This window comes from Thunnus maccoyii, chromosome 19 (assembly GCF_910596095.1).
Source record: "Thunnus maccoyii chromosome 19, fThuMac1.1, whole genome shotgun sequence".
NCBI lineage: Eukaryota > Metazoa > Chordata > Actinopteri > Scombriformes > Scombridae > Thunnus > Thunnus maccoyii.
The window spans coordinates 26081775-26092992 of record NC_056551.1 but is presented as its reverse complement, the minus strand read 5'-3'; the positions used below and the strand labels follow the sequence as shown (position 1 = coordinate 26092992).

The window sequence follows — 11218 nt, the reverse complement described above, 5'->3', positions numbered from 1 at the left end:
CTCACCTGCGCTCCTCACGCGGCTCTTAAAAACAATAAAAGGTGCGTCAGACGCGCCGCGCGCACGTCGACGAAAAGATCCTCTTTACAATCACTTTTCGCTCCAATTAACTCATCAGCCTTTTAACATAAAGTTGACATAAAAGTAGAAAAAAAGAAAGAAAGTGCGTAAAATCGCTCCAACTTCTTTTCAACTGCGTAAAAACGCGCACAGGAAAAAAAAAAAAAACTTTATTAAAAAGATGCGATTACCAGGCAATAAAACACCACTGACATGTAGTTTTCATATAAATATTTTATCAAAAAGTAGTGACAAAAGTTACAAATTGTTACAAACTACTAACAGATTTCCTCTCTGAGTCACCGGTTAAATCTGCAGGCAGTGAAACTGGAAAGACAATAAAAGGACACAACACTCAACAGCCCTGTAGGACTGGTTTCACATCTCACACACAACACACAATACAGCCTTTAAAATCTTTAAAAATACACTGTATCTGCACTGTGGTAGAAAATACACAGAGTCATCTATTAGCACCAAATTAAAAATGACATTCAGGATAGTTTATATTTTTTAATCACTTCATCATTTTCCTGAGTTCAACCTTCAGTTTCAGGTCTCTTTCATGTTTTAACACTTGTGTTTGAATCTGACTCCACGGAGTCACTTAAATACTGAAGTTTCCACCCAAAAAACCCCCATCTATGCTTCAGTTGATGTCGAGTCGTCAACACGGCGGGATGGAGCCGTGTCTCTGGCAGGCGTTGGGTGGAGTTTCACCGGCCTGTTGGAGAAGAAGAAAAACATAAAGCTGTGATGTCTTAACACACCCAAAACTAAAATGAGGAGCAGTTAGACTGAACATTTCACACCCTTGATGCCACCCACACCCCGTCTATGAATACAAACAGACAAAGAAGAAGAGAAGAGGCCCGACGTGATGCTCCACCTTGTGTGTCGGGGTACTCGGCTGCTGGTGGTGCTGGTGGTGCTGGTGGTGGGGGGGTGTCGGGCACTTATGGGAGTAAAGGGGGTCAGTGGTCCCACAGCTGAGACTGTTGTGTACAGAGCTGTTGGGTCTGAAGGCTCCGAGCTCTGAACTGGTCAAAACCAGCCTGGACTCATCCAACAGCTGCTGCAGAGAACAGCTGGACAGAAGATCGTCACCCTGGTAACAGAAGCAAAGGAAGCTCTCAGTAATCTAACGTATATAAAATAATAAAGGAAATACGCTTCACTGTCTTAGATGAGAAGGTTGATAATAGGGTTCATTATTTAGTCTATGAAATGTTAAAAAAATAACTGACAGGTACGTCTTTAGTATTTTAAGAGCAGCAACACTTCAGCAGATAATAAAAAAAGCACCACAACTAAGCAAATAGAAGGAAACAATTAACCAAATCTATCAAATGGAGATTAATAATCAAAGGATTAGAAATTTTGCCGAGTTGTTTGATGTAAAATGGAAAAAGATACAAAAACAAATATTATACAATAATAAAAACTGTATACTTTAAGATATTCCCTGAGATAAACCTACACTTTTATTATTTAATTACTTTACTTTTTCCTGATCAAATTTATTATTATTGATGTTGTTGCTTCCTGTTTCTTTTGTAGGATGTAGGGGGTCATGTGATGTGATGGGGGTGTATATTTCAACCATGAGACTTTTTTTTCCTTGTTTTTTTCATTAAAATGTCATTAAAATTCATTAAATTTCTGGTAGGTTTGTTTGACTTTTAGTTTTTACACTTTTACACATTTTTTTGGTTTTCTGGCTGAAAGTTAGGTGAGAAGATCGATATGTCTCTCATATGTATCTGTGTGACAACGTGAAGCTACAGCCAACGGTCAGCTAGCTTAGCTTAGCATGAAGACTGGAAACAGCTAGCTTGGCTCTGTCTGAAGGTGCTAAAAAACCGGCGGAAACTCTAAAAATTCACAGAGCCAAGAAACAGTCTGACACTAAGCCTCCACAAAACCACAACTTATTGTTCGTATACCTTGGTTTTTGTACCAAATTAGTGAGCTTTAGAGGTTTTGTTATCTTTTGTTACCTTTAAACAGTTGTTTCAAGTCTTTATGCTAAGCTAAGCTAACCAGCTGCTAGCTCCAGCTATATAGTTACCATAGAGACGTCTTCTCTCTCATCTTCTCATCTCTCAACTCTTGACTAGCAAGTTCCCAAACTGTCTAATTATTCCTTCAAAATGTGGACCAGCCCAGTACTTCATGTCTCTCTCCCAATTCTCTGAGATGTATTAACACAGTTTCTGTCTTACATCCTTCAGGCGTGCTGCGAGGACTCCCGGGTCCACGTTTACTGCGCCTTGCAGACCGGCTGCAGGTAGAGGAGAACTCTCATGTGCAGGTCCCGAGGTCCTCGCTCTGATCGATGAGAGTGATCGGTTATCCACGCAGCCACATCTCAACTCGTCCTGGCTGAGACACAAACAAGGACAATGAATCATTTATATTTTCTATTCTTGCATGAAAGGAGCGAAGGGAAATATAAATGATGCTTTGTCCAAAACACTGGAGAAAGTTAAACTGATTGTCTACAAATATTCACACCATCATCTCCTTTCTTTTTTCCTCTTGTGTGTGTTTTTTAGTTCTGTTCTTTTTGAGTTTCTTGCCCCTGTGACATCCAGAGTGGGTGAAGGGAGATGTGGAGACATTAAAGGATACAACCGGCGATTTTATTTCTTTTTTTTTGTCTTATTGTCAAGTCAAGTATCGTGTGTGCATCCAAATCCTGATATATCTTATTCCTCTGTGCCGTAGACCTCCGTTGTTGCCAAAAAACTATTAAAAATGTGCCACATTGCTGCACTGGGTGACATGTTCCTTCACCACAAAGATTACAGTCAACAGCTCCAAAGACTAATAACAGCTAGTCCCAGACATTCCCATTGAAATTTTTTTATCAATATCAGAATAAAAAGATGGTTTATATTCTGCTTACATCAAAATCACAGAATCACACATCAGTAATTCAGTTTATTGACTGTTTCCAGCAGTTAAACAGAAGTTAAACTTGCCTTTTTTCCTACTTTTCTCCTAATTTGAATGTGTCTTAATGAAACAACACAACTTGACCTCAGCTGAAACTCTGTCACTTTCTGTCTCCTCTGCTTCTCGACTCTCTGCTCGAGCCTGGTGATTTGTGGAGGACCTGGCCGACATTTCTTGATCCTCCAGCTTCCCGATTACTCTGTGATGTCTAATTTTCACCTGAGAGCTGATCCTGATTCCCTGAGTTCAGGAGGCTGTTATGTAACTTCTGTACTGTGTGTTGACGACAGGCCTGCTGACTGTCATTAGACTGTGAACGTGTAGGAGAGCACAGCGAGTAGAAGCTGTGATTTTCTCTCGATCCTGGTCATCTGTGTAGCCTGAGGGAATGAGTGTTTGACGTAGAGTTCAAGCTCAAATCAGAGCTTTTAGAGGACAGTCTACATGTACGCTCCCTGCTCTCTACTGCTCCGTGTTTCTGTGTTGTTATCGGAGCGTCTAGGGCTCCATTTAGTTTGACCTCTTGCTCTTATCCTGGCTGCATGAAGGTTGTTCTTCTCTATTTGTCCTCGCAGTGTTCACTGATTCCAACACAGAAGCTTCTCTACAGCCATAAAATATCTATAAGAAACCGTTTTCTACGTCGTGCATTAACGTGTTTTCCTCGCTCACTATTCACCTGCCGATAAATCCCTGACTGTTCGTCTCCCTCAGAGCTTCTCGGGCGCTTTCCAGGTTCAGCTGCAACAGCTGCAGGTCGTTCCTCTGATTCTCACACACCTGGAAAACACACACACACACACACACACACACACACACACACACACACACACACACACACACACACACACACACACACAACACACACAGTTTATTTATTCACATTTCAGATAGCCAGACACAAACTATCTGACACTTAAGTAAATTTAAAAATTGTGAATTATACACATGTTCTTGTCACTGTGGTTTTATGGTTCAGTTTTGGACATGAGAGTGACTCAGAGACACACAGTCATAATGAAGAAACTGCAGGAAGACTCTGAACTATGCTGCCAAACCAGAAAGTCGCCTCTGACGTGGACAACAGCAGGAATGAGGAAAGATGTATTTCATAAACAGTGTTCTAGTATATTTTATTGATCATTATTATTGCTGGTTGTTCATTTTCTTGGCATGTTGTGAAGCTGCGGGATCATTTGTGTTGGATGTGACTTTTTCTTTCCCCCTGTGAGGTATCATATATATTAACTGTACCTGTCGCAGGCAGCGGAGCTCAGACATGGTGCGTTCCTGTTTAGAGTGAGCGAGTTCCAGCAGCTCGTCTTTCCAGCTGTCTCCCTCCCCTGGTGGGAAAAGATCAGATGCTGCATTTATCTGAGCAGGAACAACTGTTTGTCAAGCTGGGAAATATCTGAAATTACTGCAGAGATGAAAATCAAGAAAAGTAGACCGCAGGGATCAGATAGAACTACACTGTGTACCCATTATCCTCAAGACAAACATGCTCGTTATCTCCACATCTACTGCTTCTCAATCTGACAGCTGAGCAGAAATATAATGTGACCGAACCGACTTCACTGCACCTATAAATGATGGTATAGTTTAGTGCTGCACAACTTTAATAATCAAGATACTGTTTGCAAGAATAAAACGCCAAATTTTCTGTTTCCAGCTTCTCGAAAGTGAGAATATTCTGCTTTTCTCTGTTTTATATCATAGTCAGTTAAATATTTTTGTGTTTTAACTGTTTGCTGGACAAAATAACAAAGTGAAGACGTCCGCTTGGGCTCTGAACCTTTGATGCACCTTTTTCAGTATTGTCTGACATTTACTCCAGTATAATTTCAATGATTAATAGCTATAATGGCCAAGTCAAACTTCAGTCAAAACAAACGGCCTTTCATGCACTGTGGAGATGTGATGTACACAGACATGAAAAGTCCGCTGTCCATAAAAAGTCTTTGCATTTTTCTTGAGACTTGTGTAAATAAAAAAACAAACAAATAAATCGTGGCTCCTGCTGCTTCTTTTGCTCTGGTAAAAAAAAAACACACCACAGACCCTCCCAGGTGCCTGCTGGTAACCTGAGGTGCTCTCAGTGTTATAATATAATAATAATATCATAATATAAAACTTAATACCAGTAAACTAACTCTAAATATGCAAAACAAGCAAATAATTCAACTAAACAACTAATCTGCTGACTCTCGTGCTGCATTCAAGAAACGTCTGGAAACTCAGCTCTTCTGTAAACACATCAACACCTTTTAACCTTTGAGCACTTTGTTGATTGTTGCACTACTTCTCTTGTTGTTTATGGTATTTCTTGTGCACTTGAGTCACTTATGGACATTTCTTACTTTAATTTAAAAAAATAAACACTTCTGTCTTTCCCGCTGCACTTGAACCTGATCGGCTACTTGAGAATTTGTATCGCGGCTCTTTTGAGTCACTGTCCTCTAACGCTTGATTGTGTCGTTTCACTTTTAAGTTGCTTTGGATAAAAGCTGCCAAATGATAAAATGTAAATGTCAGAGAAAATACTATGACTATTACTAATAATAATAATAAAGCAAATATCTAGAGTAATCACACACTCAAAACAAATACTGATAATTAATAAAACAAACTAATAAATAGCTTCTAACATTGCTTTTATTTGGTAACTTCTATGTTAGGTTTGCAATCAGTAAAATGTGATGTGCAGACTTTTGCAGTGCATCTATAACTTTATTTAAAAGGGAAACGGCCTCAATGAGATTAAAAACATATTTTACAGGAGCATCGTGGCCGAGACAGCAGCGCTACACTGAACATAAAACACAGAGGTTACAAAAACACTATTAATACGTTAAAATATGAAGAGAAGATCACAAGGATAAAGATTCATAAAATAGCAGCAATAAATATACCGTAACTTTATAAAAACAAAAACGCAAATGGATAAATAAAATCCTACAACAACATATCCTAATATTCCAACCAAACATATAGTTGAGACATATTATTGAACATACTTTAATGTAACTGACCTGATAAGAGCAGATCTCTGCGGAGCAGCTGCAGCTCCTGTTTGAGGCGGATCATCTCTTCTCTCTGAGTGCTGCTCTGTGTCACCTGCTGCTGCAGCTCCTCTAAAACACCACAACAAGACACGTAGAGCTGAAATAACTCACCACTCATTAATAACCATTCATTATTTTATTAATTGATTGATTGTTTCCTTACTTTTTCAAGCAAAAATGCCAAAACATTCTTTACCTCCAGCTTCTCAATTTTGCACAACAAACAACATGTCCTGTACTTGTAGAATAAAGTTTCACTCGTGTACCTTTAAGGTGTGTAACCTCATGCTTTGTATCTCTGTAACGACGTTTATTTTCCTCCAAGTCTCTCTGCAGTTTGTTTTCCCGTGAGCGACTCTCCGTTAGCGACGATTCGGCATCTCGCAGACGCTCCGTGAGGTCAAATATACGACTAGAGGCGTCAGTCACGTCTTTGTCCTGATGAGAGAAAAAAATTATTAACATTAACCAACCGACAGTCGTGATGTAGAGATACGGAACGCCATACAAGGAAACATCACCAAGAACTCACCATCTTCACAATTAATTCATGTCTAATTAATTATCAATGATGTATAAGTCTTTCTTTTCTTTTCTTTCATATATGTATTTATTAGTTTAGGTTTGTTTCTTCTTCTTAAGTTGAATCACATCTGTTTTATTTCTATTATCTGTTTTTTATGTTACAAAACCATAAACAGATACAACTTAATGCTAATCCTCTCTGCTACTGATAAAGACATATATATTTATATTTATGCACGTTACAAAAAACATAACAGGTGTACTAGTGTACCTTGAGTTTGAGCATGGAGCTCAGTTCTTCTTCTCTGACCTGCAGAGAGCCGACCTGAGTGGACAAAGCCACGACCGTCGAGTTCAGACTCTGGTTCTTGTCCTGAAAGACGCCAAAGACACTTCAATGTAAAAACAGAGATACTAGATCTGTCTTTACCAGATCTGTGTTGAGTTTAAAACATATGAGAGCTGAAATAATCAGTACATACATATAGAAAGCGATACACTTTAGTACATAATGTTTAATAATTCATTTTTATCCTCCTATGAACAGGGAGACCTACTATAAACCTACATTACCAGCCTTTAACTATCAGCAAGACAACACCCAAATAAATGTGATGAAGGTAAATCCTGGTGTTTTTCTTATGTTATACAGTAATTCCACTAGATGTGAACATGTTTTTATAGAGAACATTGGATACAACGGCACCTCAAAGTCTTGACATTTTTGGCTGACGTGCTGCTGTTTCCTCTCGAGCTCACAGAGCTGCTGTTGGGCTGCGCTGAGCTCCTTCTGGACTTCCTTCTCTCTGGTTTCCACCATCCAGACACGTTTAGTCAGGACTCTGATCACATCGTTACGCTTCTGCAACTCATCTGTACAAACGACAACAAGTTATGAGTCGGTGTGGAGCTGATGTAAAGAGATTAAAGCAAGAAAAGAGCCTGAAAAGTCGTCCAGGAGGAAATGTGTACAATGTATTGAATTAAGTATTATATGAATTTAAAACTGCTCTACTATCTGTTGGTTTCAGTGGAAGTTTTGGACGGTTCGTAGGACAAAAAAAGACATACGGTATGAAAACGTCACTTTTGACTCTGAGAAATAAAAACTTTTTCACTATTTGATCTTTTATAGACAAACATATTAACCGATAATGAAAAGAATCTTTAAAAATCTCCTCGTGGCCTCCGTCTCCTCACCGTGTAAACGGGAACACCTCTGCTCCACGGTGAGCATCCTCTGGCGGTCTTGTTCCCAGGCGTGCAGCTGCTTGTGGTGGGAGGCGGCCGTGGCGTTCAGCTCTCTGTCTCTGTCCTTCAGCTCGGCCATCAGCAGCTGCAGCTCCCTCCTCTGCCTCTGGATGGTGGAGCCGCTCACGTCGCTCACGGGAAACTTTGTAAATACAGGCATTTTATTGATGAGTTAGCAATAGAACTGAAACAATTAGTGGATTTATTAATTAGTTGACTGACAGAACGTGATTTTTTAAAAGCAAAAATGCCAAAAAATTAATAGTTACAGCTTAAATGATGTGAATATTTACTTTGATCTTTTATGATAATCAACTGAATAACTTTGCACATAAAGAGCAGCAGTGTGCTGCATAACTCGCATAATATAACGAGTTGTTTTTCTCGTTATGATGAGAAACTAGGCACTTTTTGTTTGTTATGGTGGCAGCAATATGTTTATTGTATACGTTGATCCACTCTTATTGCTCACAGCAGTCCTACAGTCAGTGCAGCACAGTAGAAAGTATTGTATCGTGTGTGTTTCTGGGCTGCAGTGTGTTTTCTCTCACATTGAATCTTTGTACATCATGAGCACTGCTGCTGGATGTCGCTGTGTAGTAGTTTTGTGTGTTTTTATGAAGGATGTGTGTCATGTGTGGATTATATAATCTAATCAATATTCCAATTTTAATCTCACCTCAGTGTCCTGAGAGATGGGAGGATGAGGAGGGTCTGCTGGGAGGGGAGGGATACTTCTGGACCACTGTTTGGCTGTGTTGTCCATCTTGAAGCTGGTTAAGACAGAAGCTTGACTGGGATGCAGCGGAGCACCACCACTGTCCTTAAAAGTGTCATTACATACAAATCACAATTAGACATATGTAACACCAACACAATACTGGGTTAATGTTACCTGGAAAGAGGTTGTTGTGACACAGTTTTACTGTTATTTTTTATTTTACTGTTGGATTATTTACTCAAACTAAAGCTTGTCATGGTTTGTAATTGATTGTTAATAACTTGAGTATCTTTTGAATGTCATATGCACATCATTTTACACAGAAAACAATCAATTTGTGACAGTTTTTAGCTAAAACTTGAGCTTGTTGTGTGTAATACACTGAGTCAAAATAACAGATTACTACTGTAATTAATCCAATGTTGTACTGGTGATATATATTGTGCTATATATATTATTACAACTCCATGACCTTTTCACATTTAAGTTATTGTGTTACTTCAAGTCTCTTAAGATGATTTATAATTAAGCAATTAAAAGAAACCAATAGGATCACACCACTGCCATGTTCTTAAGGAATTAAATATGTTAAGTTTTGATAACTTTATTAAATGTACTAATCCTAAACTAATCTATAAACGCCTCAATAATCAGGCTCCTCAGGTACCTCTCAGGGTTTCTGGCTCAGTAACACGAGGTCTGCTGACTGGAGATTGTTAAGGTGTCCTTTCATACATCGTCACTTGGACAGACAGCTTTTTCTGTTCAGGGGGATCAACATGTGGAACTCTTTACCCACAGAAGTCAAAATGGATCATGACTGGGAACATTTAAAACTCAAACTGAAACGGTTTTTAAAGAGGGATCAGTCATGTAGTCATGAGTGATCTGGAGCTTTGTTGCGTGAAACTTTTATTTTGTTAGTGAGTTATTTGTGTTTTGTGCTGCTTTGTATGTACTTTGTTGTGCAGTTTCATGTGTATTTTACTGTTGAGTTTTATGTATTTCAAAAGCCCATTTAGGGACAGTCATTGCAAACTAGCTTAGGCTATAAATGCTGTGGTATGTGCCATAAGTTCATGCTATATTATATGAGTTGACATTACAGTGATGTCCTGACCTGTTTAACTGGAGTGCTGTGCCAGATCTCAGCTGAAGTATCTGAAACAACAAGTTAAAGTGGATGTTAGATGGTTGAAACTTTGTCTCATACACGTCAAAACAAACTGACCATAATGGGATTGTTGTTGGTGAAGAAAATGAATCTATAGTTTGAATGTTTACCAGATGACCAGGGGGTGAGACCGGCTGGGACTCCTCCAAAAGCTCTTCCATTTGAGGGGGGTAATCTTCTCCCTTCGTCCATCGCATCATAACAGTTATATTGTAATATCTATATGTAGTAATATTACCCCCAACTCTAATTCCTTAATGTTTTTCTTCCTGTGTTACGATGCCTTCATTGTTGTTGTCTTGAGCTTGTTGTGGGCGTCTTTTAGCTAAGGCTAAAGTTAGCTTACCATCACTGACAGTAACTGAAAGTAAATATAACACTTAAAAAATACTTGAACGTAATTTCACGATATTTTCTTTTCTAAATATACAACTTGTTCCTGGAAGACAAAATAGTTAGCTAACGTTGGTTTCACGGACTATTTTTCGCAAACTTTTTTTTAAATGACTGAAGCAGGGAAACAAGGATCGGACGATGACGTCACTCCAACGGTCGCACTGGGTCCCGCACTTTCACTGAACTCCCGAAATAAAATAACGTAAACTGGAGGAAGTGTGGTTTTAGTGAGTGTCACTACAACTTCTTTATACGTGAACGCCGTTTATAGAGCTCCGAGTTGTTTCTAATTCATTTCTGACTTGAGTACATCCCGTCTTATCCTTGAAACACTCAACCCAGGATGTCACTAGAGTTCTTCTTCTACTCTCGTTTTACTGGCGGATCGCAACGATCTTTAAGGTGCATAACGCCACCTACTGGATTTAAACAAAAATCTCCACTGACTAAATAAATAATAATAAACCCTTCCCATCCAGTTCCCACTCTGCTATAAATTCTCTATTCTTCAGGTGTTTCAGAGAAACTACTACTACTCCTACAACACCCAGAAATCTCATCGCTGCATCTAAAATTATTTAAGTTTTCTCAGGTTTTCTTTGTACTCCAGCAGCACAGTTACCAAAAAGGCCAAAAACATCACCTGATCCTTAAAAAACACAAAACTCATCATGTTTTCTGGCTGATTTGTCCTCCTTAGCTTCTTGTTTCACATCATAACATTTCTTACCTACTTCCTCATACTTCCTCATACTTCTTAGCTCTGGCCCGGATTATTTCTGCCTCCCTTACTCTCTTTGGAAAGTTATCCTCCTACGCTGCATGACTCCCTCTCCACTGAGTGAAGACACTCTGGATCTTTCTCACATAGTTTCCTTCGCAATCATTCTCCCCACATTAACCACATGTGGCAACGTCACTCCTACATACAAACAAACTGTGACAAAACTTCTGAGAATTCTTACAATGCAAATGTTTGTGAACATGCCGCCTTACTGGGTACGACAGGTGGTCCAGGAGCAAATCAGCAGAGTTTAGAGTGAAATTCTCAATACAAAGAATGAA

General features: G+C 39.1%; 1 protein-coding gene across 2 annotated transcripts; it reads right to left on the bottom strand.

The window, feature by feature from the left end:
• Positions 1–216: 216 nt before the first annotated feature.
• Positions 217–11174, bottom strand: ccdc62 (coiled-coil domain containing 62). 2 transcript variants are annotated; one of them, XM_042394788.1, is made up of 13 exons: positions 9868–11162; positions 9704–9744; positions 8542–8685; positions 7812–8004; positions 7318–7484; positions 6883–6984; positions 6353–6524; positions 6054–6155; positions 4276–4364; positions 3701–3801; positions 2286–2445; positions 950–1168; positions 217–784 (listed from the first exon to the last, which is right to left on the bottom strand). In XM_042394788.1, the coding sequence occupies exons 1-13, from the start codon at positions 9947–9949 to the stop codon at positions 728–730; spliced, it is 1629 nt and encodes a 542-aa protein (XP_042250722.1). In that variant the 5' UTR covers positions 9950–11162; the 3' UTR covers positions 217–727. The 2 variants fall into 2 exon arrangements, 1 of the variants encoding a protein (XP_042250722.1); XR_006092549.1 differs by lacking the exon at positions 217–784 and having other exon boundaries at positions 1081–1168; positions 2132–2445; positions 9868–11174.
• Between the last annotated feature and the right edge of the window lie 44 nt (positions 11175–11218).